The following is a 16,801-nucleotide window of genomic DNA, read 5'->3' on the forward strand; positions in this document are numbered from 1 at the left end:
GCCCAGCTGGCGGGTCTGAGGAGACGCCTCACCCCTCTGCGCCTGCGTTTCTTGTCTGTGACCATCACAGGGTCACCTGCTGCATCAAACAACTGAGACCTGTGAGTCCTGAGCACGGCACTGTGCATGGGGCACACTCCCAGTAGGTGACAGTGGTCAGCATCGATGCCATCGCCTGCCTCTCAATTGCCAGTTCTTCCTCCTACACCTCCCAGCCACTCTCTGCTGGGAGGTCAGCACAGCTGTGACCCCCACTTCACAGGTGTTTCTACATGAGAAACACCAGGGCTCCTCACGCAGCTGGCCAGAGGGTGCTCACCACCCAGGACATCATGGGACTGAGCTGCACCCCAGGTGGCTGCTTTGCATGCACCTGCTTTCCTCACAGTGTGAGGTCACCTAGGTGAGGATGGCTCCCCACAGGAAGTTCTGCCTGGCCCTCTCAAGGTCTAGGGGGGCAGCAGGTGCCCACAAAACCTGAATATGGAACACTCAAAAGCCCAGAAGCCCTGCCATGGAGAGCCCCCCTCACGGCCCTCTACTCTGACCAGTCCGCAGCCTGCTTCCAGGGTGCACGCTGGGAACCACAGATCCAAAGGCACTTTCGGACCCCACCCTGCTCGCTCACACCTGGGGGACATGTGCAAGTCCACGCAGGGCCCGCCTCCCAGGAGGCCTGCTGCCCGCCGCCTCCCAGGCACACGGCGTCTCAGCCAGGCCAGCCAGCACATCAGCAGCTCCCGCAGCACGAGGCCCCTGGCTGTGGCTGAGACCCCAAGGGGCAGGGCTAGCGACCCACAGATGTCTCAGGCTGCTCTGGGGAAAGCCCAGGTCCTGCGGGAGTCTGGTGCTTCCCAGGCTGTGCCGGGAGCGCCCAGGGCAGCGGCAGCGAGGCCCACCCTGGACAGGGCACTGTGGGCTCTCGGCCCCCAGCCCATGTGGCCCCCAGGCGGCTGCCAAGTAAACAGCAACTCCTGGTCTTGTGGCTCTAACCTGGCAGAGATGTGCCCAGAGGCACCTGAAGCCATTAATAAGCATAATCGTTGGACTATAGTTTCCTCTTTAAAATTTAATGTATTTAATTTAAAGTCCATTTCATAAATCTGCCATGCAGAGGCCACCTAAGGGGGCCTTGCCTGGACACCGAATTACAGGCGTCTCGGAAAAACTCGCCGGTCCTGTGAAAAGTTAATCAATTTCCAATGCAGAAACAGACAGAGGGGAGTTGCCATCTCTGAAGGATTGATTTCGGGTGTTGGGGTGGATCTCCCTTTTATCGACCATTCTTACTCGCTGGGTGAGAGGTCATTTTTTTAGCATTATCACATTAAATTGCCTTTAATATAGCAGACCAAGCTGAGGCTGTTAAATAAAGAGAAAATGCCTCTGTCCCCCTTTCCCCCTGCAAACTAAAATCCTTTCCTCCTTCTGAAATTTCCTTCTGAGCATTTGTCCTGTGAGATACTCGGCCTCTGGCTCCAGCTGAGCAAGCGTGCCCGGAATTTCTACCTTTAGGCACCTTTGGGCGTGTGGCTGGCCATGCTGGGGACACCTCTGTGCCCTGCGTCCCAGAGTGCTTCCAGAGAGTTTGTGAGGGCTCACGCAGGCCCCATGCCAGAGTCCCCAGGACTGAGGCTTGTGTCCCCGACTGGACAGGCAGAGGCAGGGGCATGGGCCTAGGTCAGTGAGTGGCAGCATCCCCTTTTCCGGGGGGTGTGCTGTGGCTCGGAGGTGTGGCCCTGAGCGTGGCAATGGCCTGTGGCAGCAGGGGTTGGGGGCAGCATTAATGCAGCCGGAGCCTGCCAGCTGTGCACGGCTGGGGGCCAGGATCCCTCAGTTGGTTCAGCTGCTCTTTGTAATATTTGCTGAGTTCATTTGATCAGCCCCTTCCCTTCTGTCCCCCACGAATGACATGAAGGGGTAGATCAGGTGGCCTCAAGGATCCATCTGACCTCAGACTGTCTGGGGTCTGTCTGCCCAGATGGGGAGAAGACACACCTAAACACTAATCCCAACTCTGTCCCAACCACTGTGTGACCTTAGGAACATGCCCCCTCCCCATTCTGAGCCTCAGTTTTCTCATCTGTAAAAGGGGACAGTAGGACAAGACAAAACCAAGCGCTTCGGAGGCTCCCCATGGCGCCCTGCGCTGTCCCTGGAGTTCTCGCCCCAACGCAGCCTGGGCCCCATCCCAGCAAAGCCCGCAGCTCTGGGCTCACGTTGACTCCAGCCTTGTTCCCTCACTCCCCCGCAGCACGCGCCAAAGGAGCAGGATCTGGAAGAGGACTTCCTGGGATGCTCGCCAAGCGACCTCCTTCAATTTGATGACTACAACCGTGATGGCTGGCTGACCCTCCGGGAGCTGCTCACGGCCTTCCGTAAGTCAGGCCCGGCCGGGCGGGGTGGGCAAATGGGCGGTGTCCGCAGGCACGCCTGCACCCTGATGTGTCAGGGCCTGCAGTCTGTCCTCAGCTGTCTCCAGGGCTGGTTTCTGTTACAGACAAAGGCAGCTGGGTTTGTTTTGCGATGACCCTGCCCTTGAAAGGGCAGAGGAGAGCGGTTGGAGAGGGAGCACTCGGTCTGCTCCTTTCGGACGAAGGACCTTCTAGCTGTCACCTGAGGAGCACAGGACTGTGACTTCAGTGTGTCTGGGGTGTGCTGCTGGGCACCCCGAGGCATCTGTGCCTGCACGGAGAGGGAGCAGAGGTGGGGGCCGGCCCCCAGGAGGCAGGTTCTGCAGGAAGTGCTAGAGGCTGGGCCCCGCAGAGCACGCGCTTCAGCAGGAAGCTCACAGAACTCAGCAGCAAAGGGGGTGGGGCGCTGCTGGGGTTGCTCTGGGCCCCAAAGAGATGAAGGCTCTTTGTATCGGACAGTATTCAGGCTCTGCTAAAGCAGGTAGTGTGCGCACCCTGTGTGACGCATCCTTGAACTTGACGTTTAGGCTCTGGATTTTGAGAAGTAGGTGTGAGACTCCCAGAGTGCACTAAGCCTCCCAGCCATGGATCCTGGCTTTCTCCTCCTCCCCCCGTAAGCCTCTGCGTGGAGTCCCACTTTTCAGAAAGGTGCTGGTGCTCCCTGTTGGCATCTCCTTGTGCGGCTGTTAATCCAAACACTCTCAAGGCCTGAGAAGGAGTCCTTGGCAAGAAGGGCTCTTGCGGCAGATGGAGGAGGTACTTGTATGCCATAAGAGGAAAGAAACAACTGTGATTCTTCCCTGTGGGAAAAGTCTGTGAGTTGACACAGGGGTGCCTTCCCAGTTCACACCAGTTCACGGCATTCCTGTCGCCAAGGACAGAAGCCCAACCACCAAGGACAGGGCTGTGTGTGCTCTGCGTGACTAGGTATGGGCTATGGTTCCCCACCAGCCTCCTCCCTGCGTACTGTTAACACTCATGTCGGCCTATAGTAATTCGGAATAAGGTGTGAATGACTGATAAGCTTAGCCTGCTGTGGGAGGAGTTTGCTTTGTGGATCAAGGAGCTTATTCTCTGAAATAAATCTCTAAATTTTAAAACATATGGAAGTATCAGCAGCTCCCCAGACCTAGTTCTTGAGAGCCTATTGTTAGATTTTCAGGAATTTTCAAGGCAAACAAACAGTTGGTAGCTTTTAATTGTAATCATCCGTAGTGGGAGTATTTATGCCACAGCAATTTACTCCACACAAACTGTACGGAAAGGAGGTGGGGGAGGGGTCTTTATCCTCTGGAGAGCCAGTGGTTAAGCGTTGACTTGCAAATCACCCCTGTCCCTTGTCCACCTCCTGCAATGTCCTCTCTGTCTACCTTCCCCAAAGCCAGACCTCCCGATGGCTTGAATCCCTGGCGAATCTGGACAAGAAGAGAGTGGGGGGTCAGGGCAGGTGATGGGGAGATGAGCCCACCGCAACAGGAAGGCAGCCTCAAGTGTTCTGGGGGCACTTCTGGGACACCCCCAGCAGGCCCCTCAGTAAAAGGAGCCATGAAGGAAAAGGTCGGTGCCTTTTAAGAGCCGGGGCCAAGGCTGGACTTGAAGACTTGGGGGTGGCACCAGGCGTCAGCGCACAGATGGCCCACAGTGGCCACAGGAAGACGAGGATGGCGCTGTCCATGCACCGTCCTGGTGCCAGGACCACAACAGCCTCAGCTCTGCGAGCTCTGCTCCTGGGAATCAGCCTGGGGCCCAACAGGGAGCGGAGGGCATTACCATCAAGGGGATGGAAGCAGCCCCACTGGCCCTGAGGGGAGAGGCCTCCCGGCTCCCCAGTGAGGCCCTCTCCTGAGCTCGAGCGCCCCGGAGAGGGCGGCAGGCACCGCCTGCCCCTCGGCCACACACACGTCTCTCGCAGAGCCCTGCAGTGGCTGTTCCCTTCATTCCTGGGTTATTACTTGAAAAGCACGATAGTCATCATTTTTAAAGCAAATTAGATTCTGCTGCCGCCTTGGACTTGTTTTGAACCAGGCAGCCGAACCATCCATCACAGCCCAACCCAAACAATAGATATGCAATAAAATGTAAACTCGCAGGCATTAAGGAAGCCACAGAGTGCGGCAGCCCACTCTGAAGGCCTGGCACGCAGTGACCTGCGCACGCAGGATCGATGGTTTTCCGTGGTCTCGGGAACTCTCGGCCGAGCTCCCAGGGCCCTGGGAGTGCATTTATGGTTCGGTGAATGTTAAATAGGCCATCGAAGGGAGACACGGAGGTACAACTTACTACCCGGAAATCAATGGGCATTAAAGAAATCTCCCTACAACTCAGAAAACAGTAGCTCAAACATGTCAGCAACAACAGTCTGGGTTTAATTTTTAGAACTGGAGCTGGTGGGCTGGCAATGATTGAGACTTTAAATTCTAATTTTCTGGTCTCTGTTTTGCCAGGGTCTTTGGGTACCAGGCAGTCCGAGTCCTGGCCCGAACCCAGTCACCCCATTAAAGGATGAGTCTGGGGCATGTTCCCTGGAGAAGCAGGTTGCATTGCAAGTTCGGGGGCCAGGGTCTCCTCAGTCACATCTTCCTCTGCAGCAGGCACAGCCGTCCATGGGAAGATGTGTTTGCCATCGTCTACAGCTGGCTCGGGGAGATGTCAGGGATCCCGGGACTGGTGGCTTCCCATACTCAGCTCAGCTGGCTCCTGGCGGGGCTGTCCTGTCCTCTGCAGCACAGGCGACCCCTCCCCAGGGAGAAGGGCAGAGGACAGGTCCCATGACCATGGAAGTCAGCTCAGTCTTTTCTTTTAGATGGAGTGAAGGCTCCTAGTCACCCCTCTTTGTACAGTGACACGAGTGAAATATGAAGGTGGCCTCCCTCTCACCCTCCACTTATCACCGAAACACTCTGCTCTAGTTGCTTGTGGCTTTCCAAGTCAGCGGCTGACCTGGGAGACCAAGGAACAGTGCACTCTCAGCACGCGCTCCCCACGCTCCCTCCCGGCCCCACCCAGTGGGCAGCAGAGCCAGCCGCTGGCTCCCAGGGTCACTGGCGAGCAGCACGAGCACCAGCCCTGTCTGTGCAGCACCATAAATTAATCTGAAAGTTGCTCGATTGAAAAGCTTTTCAATAATGCATGTTTTTGCACTTTTCTGAATGCTTGGGCTGGGATCTTGGGAAAATCACATTGCTTAAATGAGTGTTTTTTTTCCTCGCTTCAAATTCATTACAAATTTCGTCTGAATTTTGGAAAGATACTTGTCCTTTTAATGAACCCTACGAGAGCAATGTGTTGGAGGTGGAGGAAGGGTTTGAGCAGCTAGCAGTGCGGGAAGGAGGGCGCACGCGTGGACGTTCTGGGATCATAGACGCTTTGTGCCTGGGACCACCGTGTCGGGGGGTGGGGGGGCCGCAGGCAGTTGGCCTGTGGGTCGGACACCCTCCCTCAGCTCCAGGCAGGCAGGCAGGGGGAATGTGGGGCTTCATCTGGCCATGCAGGATCTCGGTCTCCAGGGCGACTCCATGAAACAGACCGAACGGTCTCCTGGTGGACTGACAGCTGTTTCCTTGCATTGTTGCTGAAAAGTAAAGGATGGCGCCGTGTCGTTTTTCTCTAGAAAGAATCGTGCCTGGCACAAGCCAGACACGTGACCTCAGTGCGTCCTCATGGCCAGCTGTGTGAGCAGGGCAGCAAACTACAGCAAAGGCAGGAGCCCCCCCTTTCCTCCCCACCCGCCCACCCCGCTCCTCGTCTGCGGAGGAGGCAGAGGGTGGATGAGTCTAGACGGGCAGCGCAGACGGTGAGGATGCCACTCTACCCTCTACTCGGTTCCCGAGTCTGGGGCAGTGAGTGGCTGGGTTTCAGACAGCATGGGATTCGTCAAAGATCGGCTCTCGAGTTTGGAGAACAAGGAACATGGGCAGGCGGTTGTCGGTTTGGGCTGAGGCCAGGACAGGGTCGTGATGAGTCCCCTCATCCCACGGGACAACCACGGCGGCTCACACAGGCCCTGCACACCAAGTAGCAAATTTGCTGCCTGGGTCACCTCATTTTCTCAGGGGCTAAACTGGAATGGCCAGAGGGGGATTGAAAATCGGAAGATAGAGGTGCCAAGTCTCGTCACCCCTCCCAAAGATAGAGAGGAGGGTACTTCCCCCTCACCTCAGGCACAGAAAGAGGGGCTTCAAGGAGCCCCCCGTGAGCATGACAAGTGGCCCGACACCAGAGTCAGTGAGCCATCGGGACGGCTGGGCTCATCCACATCACTGCAGCGAGCGCTGGCTCAGCTCACACTCACCACGTGTCAGCGCTGTGACATCAGGCCCCTGTGCCACAGAGGAAGAACTGAAACTGAGGGGAGTTAGGGGGCTAACCCAGAGTGGGGCTGAGCCCCATGCCTGATTATGGAAGCTTCTCATACACTTGAACATGCTTGGCCACTCATCTGAGTTCTCCAGGAATGAGACTGTCACTGTCCCCTCAGTGGGTTTCCCTATATGGCGAGTCCCAGCTCAGTGGTCTCCTCCTCCAGGGAGTCTCCCTCAATCTCTCTTCCCTCTGCCAAACCCCACGTGCCTCCCGCTATGTATCCACAGCCCTGAGTTCATCTCAGCACAGTAGCCAGGGTGTGGCCTGGTGGCTAAGAGTGTGGACAAAGTCAGACCTGTTCAAATCCTTGTTCTGCTGCTTACTGGCTGTGTGACCTGAGACAGTTCTTTATCAGAGGTTAAGCTGGGTTCCAAGTTCCTCTTCTGCACAGCAGGCAGAATCCCCGCTGCCTGACACACACAGAAGACATACGATGCCACCAGCTTTTGAGAAAAGCAAAGGCTTTATTGGGAAGCCACCTGGCAAGGACACAGGAGGCGAGGCTTAGCCCTGTCTCCCCAGTCGAGTGTTCGGGGTGGGATGTAAGAGGGTGCAGCACCGGATCTTCCTGGACAAGGGACGGTTCTGAAAGAGTTCTGGCATTCAGGTCCCCATCATGTCCCTGTAGGGTAACTCAGGACTCAGTGAGAACAGTGAGGAGAGTGACACCTTGTATGTGGTCATGCTGAGTAACCATTGACCAGGCAGGGCGACGAGGGGGGCGGTGACAGCGATGACAGAATTGCTCTGTGTGTTCCCACAGCCCTCCCCCCACCTGGGCCGTCTCACTGTCATCTTCTTGCCCACCTTAGTCCCCAGGCTCTGCCAGGCAGGGGCAGTTTACTCACCATGTGCTCTTCCCTCCAGCCTGGGGTCTAGCACCCAGGAAGCCCTTTTTAAATGCTCATTTAGTGAGGGGCGGAAATATAGGAAGAAATGTGCCTAGCAAGCAGGGGTCTGAAGTCTGAGCACGATGTGACAACCACAGGTGTCCCAGAGGACCTTTGCATGTCCCCAGGGGGCCAGGGAAGAGGGAGCCCAGGAAGCACCTCGTTGGGGTCCCACAGCCAGGACCCTGCCCAGGGGGGCACCAGCGAGGCAGAACCAGGCCAATGCGACGCCCCTGGCTGCCCCGCAGCCTGCCGGCCCTGACCCGCCGGATGAGCGACAGGACGTGAGGTGCCCACGTGGGCCTAATGCTCCCTTAATGGGGACAGAAGCTGTTTGTCCCATGAAGCTCCCGTTCTGTTCCAGGGCCACTCGTTGGCCACTTAGCCCTCCTCAGGATAAGTGTCCTTCTGGGCTGTTAGGCCACCTGCCAGCTGCTTAATTACCGGCCCTCCGACAACTGTGTGAAGAGATAAGCCTCCAGTGCAGCCCGCTCCTCAGCCCTGCGGCGTATGGGGCTGTGGCCCCCTCCCCAGCGGAGGCAGCCGACCCTGGCTTCCAGGGATCTGTGCACCTTGGGAAACCATTCATTGGCATAGAATGTCAGTTTGTATGTCTTCCACACACAGCTCCTGAGAACCCAAAACGCACCAGTGCAGCCCCAGCTCGGCCCCATGGCTGCCTCCCTCCCACCTGAGGCCACATCCAAAAACAGCTGGATACTGACAGAGAAAGACAGCACACGGGGTCTCAGAGCCTCTGCCACGGCCGCCCGGCTGAAAACGGGAGGCAGCCAGCTCAGAGTCCGCCGAGGCGGGCCCTGGCAGGCCGCAGGGTGGGCCTCTTGAGCAAACCCGCTGAGCACAGAGACCCACGCTCCCTGACCCAGGCCCCACCAGAAAGACTCAAGGAAGCAGCGCGGCCCCGGCCCCTGAGGGAAGATCCGGCAGGCCCGCCCTGCGGCGGGTGTGGGCCTGGCTCTCTGAAGCGGGGAAGAGCATCCCAGCCAGCTGGGGTGCAGCCCGGTCTCTCACTCAGCTGCACTGGGGGTGTGGCGTCCATTTAAGGGCCAGGCCAGCCCAGAATGACCAGAACGTTTTAGAGGAGCCTGGCCCTGGGCTGTGAGACCACATGCTCGAGGGAAGTTTTAGCAGCCGAGACTGGGAGCTTAGGAGGAGGAGAGGGTCAGGTCAGCACAGGCTCCTCGGGCCCCTCCCTGGCCTGCAGCAGGGAAGGCAGCACCGAACAGAGTTTGCATTCTGTCAGGGAGGCAGTCGGGAAACTGAAAGACAACCGAATCAGCCAACGGGGAGCTGGGGCAGAGGAGGACGGTGCAGGTGGGCAGAGAGGACCTACCTTCCTGGGAGAGTCAGAAAGGGACATTTGAGATGAGGCCTGCACAGCAGGTTGCAGATAACCAGGCTAAGGGCGAGGACAAAGATGGCTCACACAGGTGGGGGAGGGGGGTGGTCCCGAAGGGGCCAAGGGCTTGGGTGAGTGAGGAGGCTGTCACAGGTAGGAATGAATGGCTGATGGGAGGGGCCCCAGAGGGCTGAACTGGACTCAGAGGCCGGGGCTGAGAGGAGACAGACTTAGCCTAGCTCTGCGGAGCCCCACTCCCCAGGAGTTGTGGAGGCCCCGTGGTGAGGCCCCGTGGCTGTGGGTGCACCAGTCCGGGCAGGTCGCTGAAGAGGACACTGGGTGTCAACTGGAGAGCTGAACTTGGCCTCAGACGCCCCTTTCAGAGGACAGAAAAGTGCGCAGAGCTGCTGTCCAAGGACTCAGGGAATGGATGCCCTGAGCTCCATCTGGTGGGCCCTCCAGCGAGGGCGTGCTCACTCCCCCCCAACCCCACCCCCCCCCACCCCCGCAATGCACAGCTGAGCTGGAAAGCCAGGGGCAGCCCCTGGTGCAGGGCAGGGCCTGTTCAATGTGTACCCCCCCTGCATGGGGGGCAGGCTGGCGGACTGCCCCCCACACACACACTGCGCAGGGACAGGGCTCTGAGGTGGGACACTCTCACCCCTCATCACACCGTGGAGAGGTCAGCTCTGAGCCAGAGCTGCTGCTTGCCAGCCGCTTGGCCCTCCACCACTTTCTCCTGCCTCTGGGAAGTGGCAAACCCAGGTGCCCTTCCCAGCTCCCCAGCTTTGCTCCTGACAGCTGTGTTGTTGGCCCAGCCCTTCCCAGCCATTATCTGGGGCTGGGCCTTCAAGCACTTTCCGTTTTTAAAGATCCCAGCTGGAAGCTGTCAATGGTCTTGGTACAGAGCGATTGAATGGCAGAAAATGAACTAATTACATGTTGTTACTGAAAATCCATTATATACAAATTGCAAAGAAAACTCATTAAAATATGACACTTTTCTGATTTTTTTTTAATCCACCTCTTGGAGGGAGAGGAAGGGGTGGGGTGGCTGGATACTGCCCCTTACTGTTTGGGGCACGCATTGCACTCAGGGCTGCAGAGCAGGCTCTGGGCCTCAAGCACCCGCCCCCCTCCGGCACCCCTGTTTCCCCCCACCCATCACAGTGCCCAGCATTTCCATACGCTCCACGGAGAAATGAAATTTTGCATGGAACAGAGAGATTTCTAAATGTTAGTAAATATTCAGAAATGGCTGCAGAGGAAACAAAGGATTTCACTGCAAAGACATAAAATGAGAACAATTTAAATGTCAGCTTTTTACAAGGGCAGCGCTGGATTGTCCTCGTAAATCTCGGTGTTTTTGCAAAGCCTTTGTGAGGACTTCAAAGGACTTCAGCAAGCAATTAAACACTGAAGGTCACATCACAGACTCCAGGCTTGCTCCCCGGGAGCAGAGCCCTGAGAGGGCCAGGGGTGCGAAGAGCCAAGCCATCCAGGCCCAGCTCTCCAGGGGCTCCTCCGAGGCCGGGCAGCCTCCCCAGCCCCTGGCAAGAGCCCAGAAAGCAAGCCGAGGGCCACGCCAGGGTACAGCCCAGCCCTGCCGCCTCTGGGTCCTGCCAGTAACACCCACTTCTTGGGACAGTGTGGCCCAGGTGGGTGGCGTGGGCTCTGCGGCACCCGGAGACCCCAGTGGTCTGAGGTGCGGAGAAGGCCCACCTGACACGTGCTTCTGAGACGAGGGCCCTCCCTAAGGCTGTTCGCACCCGGGCAGGGTCCTTGGAGCACAGACTCCTTGTCCTCTGCCTTGTGGTCTTTCCTTCCTCTCCTGCCACCTTTTCCAGCCTCCGTGACCGTGTTCCCCAAGACCCCACAACCATGACGCAGGTCCAGCTTGGGAGCTGCACGAGGAATGAGGTGCTGGGAGTGGGGAAGAGGGTGAGAGGGCTCTATTCACATAAGACAGCAGCTTCCTGGGTGGACAGCAAGGGGGCCACGCCCGGGGCTGGGGCACTCAGAAGCCCCAACCCCCTCAGTGGGTCCCTGGCAGGAGGTAGCTAGAGAGCCAGGCTCTGGGGACAGTCGGGCCCAGAGCAGGCAGAGAAGGGTGCCTTCTCCTGGGTGAGGGGGCAGGACAGACAGGGCACATCCAGGCTGCTGCTGACTCGAGCAGGCACATGAGGGGAAAACTGGGGCCCCAGACCTCAGGCTGGTGGCCCTTCTGAGGTTCCCTCTGCAGCATCGCCTTCTGGAGGGCTGGTCCTTACTCCTCAGCACTGTTACTCAGCAAGTCTCCAGCCCCAAAGGCTGAGGTGCCTTCCAGACCCACTGCCCTGCCCCTCCGTGGGTTCTCCCTCTGGGCGGACAGAAGGCTGAGGGCAGGGAAGGTGGCAGGTGGTTGAAACACAGGCAGAGCCCATGGGACCAAGAGTGCCTGAACAAAGGTCTCAGCAGAAGGGACAGGGCGGTGGCAGAGCAGGAAGCACCAAAGGGCCAAGGGAAGACAGGGCTGCCTCGGAGAGTGGGCAGGGTAGGGCTGCCTGGGTGCTTTGTTCCAGCTGGGAGACAGACAGTGGTGGGGGCAGGGGGACCAGAGCTTCCCACAAGGTGTATTCATAACCTCGTAGGTAGTAGGCACTTGGCAAACATTTGCCGAAAGGATTGAAGACTGTGGTGGATGATTTTGTTTTTAATTGCATGAGGAGAAGATTCAGAGTGGTTGAAGCAGTTCCCGGAGAAGATAAAGAACAGAGTCAGGGGCTCTCTCTGGTGGTGGTGGGTCACCCTATTGCCCCCACATGGCACCAGCCCCAGTGAGTAGCTCGCCATGGTCCTGCAGGGCTGCAGGTTAACCGGGTCACTGGGTTGGCAGAGAGCTGCCTCCAGCCTGGACCTCGCCCCTGCTCCTCTGCTGTCCTGGTAGGACTCGCTTTCCTCCCAGCCTGGCCTTCCCCTGGGAAGTGCAAGCCACTCTTGGATCCCTTTAGAACCATGGCATCTGACCTGCCCTGACCAAATCCCTCCCAGACACTCCCGGCTGGATGCAGTGAGGAGGCCCTGCCCCACCCCCACCACCCTCCTGTCCCACCCTCCCACCAAGGGGTGGGTGGGTTTCTAATGCCCTTTGGGGCCAGAGGGATCGCGGAGAGGTGCTCCCCACCTCAGAGGGACACAGGTCTGCACCTGGGGAGGAGGCAGCAAGGTGCTAACAGCCATACCCTCACCTCAGTTCCCACGTAGCTTGCACAGGATTTGGTAGGTTTCTGGGGGCCCCAGACCTGTGCCCCGACTTGTGAAGGCTGCTGTCGTCCTTGGGCCTGAGGGACCCGGCTGGTACTAGGACAAACACATGTGGCTGGTTTCTGGATGCATGGCAAGAAGTCAGTCGGCTTTGTTCTCCTCTGCGCATGCAGACTTCCCAGCGGACGGGGGCTTCTCGGGCCATGCGCTTGCAGGAGCGGGTGGCCCGGTGGGGAGCTGAGAGCCGCTGACTCCTTCCGCCCCGGAACAAGGGAGCCCACTGTCCATGTTCAACACATGGGGCCACCTGGCACCAGTGTCCCCTTTCAGGCTTCAGCCAGAACTGCACCCCGGCCGCCCTGTCCCAGCCGCGTCCCACTCCGCAGCACCTCTGACCTGCCCCGGCAGGCAGGAGGGAGCCTGGGCTGCCGTCGGGCGAGCCCTGGACAGCTGGGCTTCTCCACGTCACAGGCGCTTGTCCCCAGAGAGGTGCTCCAGGCACAACTGTGTGTCCCCTTGTCAGGACCCCACAGTGCATCCCGGCAGGAGTGGAAGTGGGGCCCAAAGGACTCTGCGCCCCAGGGTGGCATGAGGGGTGCCATGGGTGGTGCAGGCAGCGCCACTGAGCCCTGTCTCTGGGCTCACCTGTCTTCCTGCAGGGGGCCTTGCCGGCCGGCAAGGTGTCAACAGGCTTTGGACAGAGAACGGTAGTCACACCTGAAGGGAGCCAGCGGGGCACGGGCCGCGGGGACTGCCGGTCCAGCTGCGCAAATAAGCCGGCTGGGGTGTGCGGTTTCCCCTTTCCGGCTCTGGGTGGTGAGTCCTACTTAGAAAAATGGGGGGCGGAGGGGGGGCTGTTCTGATTTGTTCTTTTTCTGTTTGTCACCACAAACTGCTGTGGTGACCATGGCAGGCCTGGCCCTGTCCCCTGACTGGGAGGGGCTTACTGAGGCGCAGCTCAGGGCCCACCACAGGGAAGCCCTTCCGTGAGTGCCCAGCGGGGAGGTGCTGGGGCTCGGAGGAGCAGCGCGGGGCCCACCACGTGGCACAGAGCTTGCTCCTGAAGCCACCTCCTTCGTCTCGGGCGACAGTGCCAGCACTGATAGCGGGGCTTACTGAGTGCTCACCCTGTGCCGTGGCACCCTTCTCGGCGAACTCACTGGTCCTCGCAGTGTCTGTGAGGGGACCTGCCGTGACCCCGTTTGCACAAAAACAGGCCAGAGGACACCGGGCCCTGGAGTAATCTGCTGCATCTCAGAGCTGGCAGCTGCAGGCCAGGATCGGAACCCGGAGTCCGGCTCCAGAGCCCAAGCTGTGCTGTACCGCCGCTGAGTAATCTAGGTGCGTTCGACCCCCACCTGTTCCAGCAGGCCCCTTGGGTGCCTCAGACTGAGCAGGTGTCTGCCCCAGGATACTGGGGGGGGGGGGGGAGTATGCTGAAGAGAGGGGCACAGCTGGACCAACCCTGCCCACTTTTAACATCCTGGCCCCCCGAAGGCCGGACCACCCGGAGCACCCTTGCCTCTAGGGTCGGCCCCACCCAGCAGAGTAGCGAAGGACTGCCGTGGGGCTTCAGGGGGCCCTCGTCCCCAGTGGGCAGGACCCACTTGGCCGAGGCTCCATGCATCTAGCCCTGGGCTTCTATAGGCTGCGTGTGGACAGAGGTGGGGCCCATCAGCGTGTGGTCTTCCCAGGTAGGAGGCGGGCAGCCAGTGGCTCTGCTCCACTTGTCATTATTGATCACATTTATCGATTGTAAACAAGTTTATCATAGCTTACCTAGTGACAACACCCCTATGAAAAGGTTACACCATTTATCTCCGTATTAGAGTTGAGGAAACTGAGGCACAGAGAGATTAAGGAACTTGCTTGAGGTCACCCGGCTGGGACCCGGATTCAAACAGAGGCTGTGGCAGCAGCACCCCCAGCAGCACGTCTGCGCCGAGGCTGATTCTCGGCTGGAGGGCCGAGAGGAGCGCCTCCTCCGCCCCAGCACCCCAGGGCCTCCCGCACCCAGCACTGTGCCTACTGGGTCACAAGAACTTTCTCTAATCAGGGGACCGATTCCTCCCTGTCCGGTAGGGATGTTGTAAAACTGAATTAATACACGTTTGCAACATGCTTTGAGATCCCACATGTGGGATAGAATGTGTGTGCAAAACAGTTCTTTAATGATGTTACTTGGCATGAAAAAATCTCCTCTTGGCTCCTGCAGAGAGCCTTTCTCCGAACTGTTTTCCATCCAAGGGTGCAGTGGCCGACTCTGGAGGGCCTCCTGATGCCATCGAGACAGGCCACTGCGCACTGCCCACCTGGGCCCAGGGCACCCCTGAGCAAACCTACGCCTGAGCCTGTGTCCCCCAGCCCCCAGGGGTTGGTCTGCAGGTGGAAGTGCTTAGCCCTGGAGGAGGACACGGTCGTTCCCACGACAGGCACCTCCCACAGGCCCGGCTCTAGGTGGGGAGACTCTGCAGGTTTCCGCCAGAAATCCTCCCTCGTGGAACTTGCCTCCGGGTGAGGGGCCCCAGATAAGTAACAACAGAAACATAGGTGAGACCAAGAGAAGTGCTTCTGAGGACAACACAGAGAAAGGGGGAGGCAGGACAGGAGCAGGCAGTGGGCAGGTGGGCCCCAGAATTTAAGGCCGGTAGTCCAGGAAGGCCTCACCAGGGAGGGCCCTCTGAGCCAGTTGAGGTGGGTCAGGGCACTAGCCTCGAGGTCACCTGGGGAAGACACAGCCCAGGACCTCAGGTAAGGTCTGGTGGCCGGAGGTGCACGGGGAGGAGGGGTAATTGGGGTCTGAGAGGGCCCCAGAAGCCTGGGTAAGAGCTTGTTTTCACACTGGGTAAAATAGAAAATCTTTTGGAGGGCGTCGAGTTGAGGAGTAACACGATCTGACTTCATGCTCTAGAGGAACCGCTCGGGCTGCAGTTTTAAGGAAAGACGGCTGCCATTGAGGGCCAGGGCAGGAGCAAGCTGTCAGCTGGGCGGTTGCTGCGATGATCCCACTGAGAGACAAGAGTGACCATGAGGAGGGTGGGGGACTGATACCATGGGCAGGAGTCAGATCATGGGTGTGTTTTGCATGGTGGTGCCAAAGAGGTTTGCTGATGGGTCGGGCATGGTTGTGAGGAGAGACACACGCCTAGAATGACTCTGAGGTTTCAGCACGAGAACTGGAAGGACAGGGCTGCCATGGACAGCAACAGAGAGGACTGTGGGTAGAGTGGGCTTGGTGGGGAAGCTCAGGGGTTAATTTGGGGGCATACTGAGTGTGACATGCCTATCAGACACCTGAGTGGCAGTATCAAATAGGCACTTGGATGTCCAAGACGGAGTTCAGGGGAGAGGGCAGGCTGCAGATGGAGATCTGGAAGCCCTTAGCCTACTGCACGCGTTTGAAGCTGTGAGGCTGGTTGAGGTCACCGAGTGGGTGAGTGTAGCTGGGGAAGACTCTCCAAGACCTAGCCCAAAGAGTCCCCAGTGTGAAAGGGCCAGGAGATGAGGTGAGCTAGCAAAAGAGAATGAGAAGATTCCAGAGAGGTGGGAGGAAAGTGAGGCCAGTGTGCTGTCCTGGAAGTCAAGACAAAAATGAGTCAGGAAGTGATCAGCTGTGCCAAATGCCACCGAAAGGCCAGCGAAGGCGAGCACAGGAAAGAGAACCTCAGATTGGTAGTTTGGAGGTCTTGGTGACCTTGAAGAGCAGTTTCCACAAAATGACATGGGAGGCAGTGCCAAAGCCTCGTTAGAATGGGTTTAAGAGTAAGAAGGTGGGCAGAGAAGAACTGGGGAACCTGGGCACAGAGCTCTCTGCTGGGGGTCTGCTGGGAGGAAGAGCAGAGGGGCAGGCAACGGCTGCGGGGTAGCAGGAGGAGGCAGTAACAGCATGTCTGTGTTGATGGGGATCCTGACGTAGGAAGGGGGAGACTGACGCTGTGGACGGAAGAGGGAGTGTGCCTGGAGCGAGTGCTTAGACTAGGTAGGGCAGGGGGAACCTAGCGCCCAGGGGAGGGGCTGCTGTACAGAGGGTACAGGCTGGTAGATCCATGTTACCAGGAGAGAAGCCTAGCACGTGAGCACAGGTGCAGGTTGGGGGGAGGTGTAGTGGGAGCCTGGGTGGGTGTCTGTTTTCTCAGTGCATCCGGAAGCGAGGCCATGGCTGAGAGTGAGGATGGAGGCAGAGAAGTGGAGGGTGAAGAAACAGAAGGTCTGGAAGGATTGTCAGGGAGGTGGAAGGGTGGCCACGTGGAGAGAAGGCAGTGTGGCTCCTGGGCTGCGCATTAAGGGCCCCTTCGAGGCCCACAGTCATGAATTCAAAGGCACACCAGTCTGCAGGGCGGGTGCTTTCCTCGGCCACGTTCAGCCACACAGATGCTGGCATAGAGTCCACAGACAGGCGTAACCAGGGTGGGTCGTGCCAAGAGGCACAGGGGACTGAGGGCGTGTGCAAAGTATGATCCCAGTGACAGAAATCCCACCGAACTGATGCTGGGTGAGAAGGAAATGCCATCAGGGAGGGCGTGACGCCGTTC

At 58.5% G+C, this 16,801-nt stretch overlaps 1 protein-coding gene across 1 annotated transcript in view; it reads left to right on the forward strand.

Annotated features, from left to right (window-relative positions):
- The window catches only part of FSTL4 (follistatin like 4), a 350,947-nt gene that overhangs the window by 246,500 nt on the left and 87,646 nt on the right, over positions 1–16,801 (forward strand). The window contains exon 6 of the mRNA XM_045826865.1: positions 2,255–2,378. Within this exon, the coding sequence (XP_045682821.1) occupies positions 2,255–2,378 (124 nt within the window). The remainder of the gene's footprint in view (positions 1–2,254; positions 2,379–16,801) is intronic.

This window comes from Phyllostomus hastatus, unplaced genomic scaffold (genome assembly GCF_019186645.2).
Source record: "Phyllostomus hastatus isolate PE091 unplaced genomic scaffold, TTU_PhHast_1.1 phas_contig_150, whole genome shotgun sequence".
NCBI classification, from domain to species: Eukaryota; Metazoa; Chordata; class Mammalia; order Chiroptera; family Phyllostomidae; genus Phyllostomus; species Phyllostomus hastatus.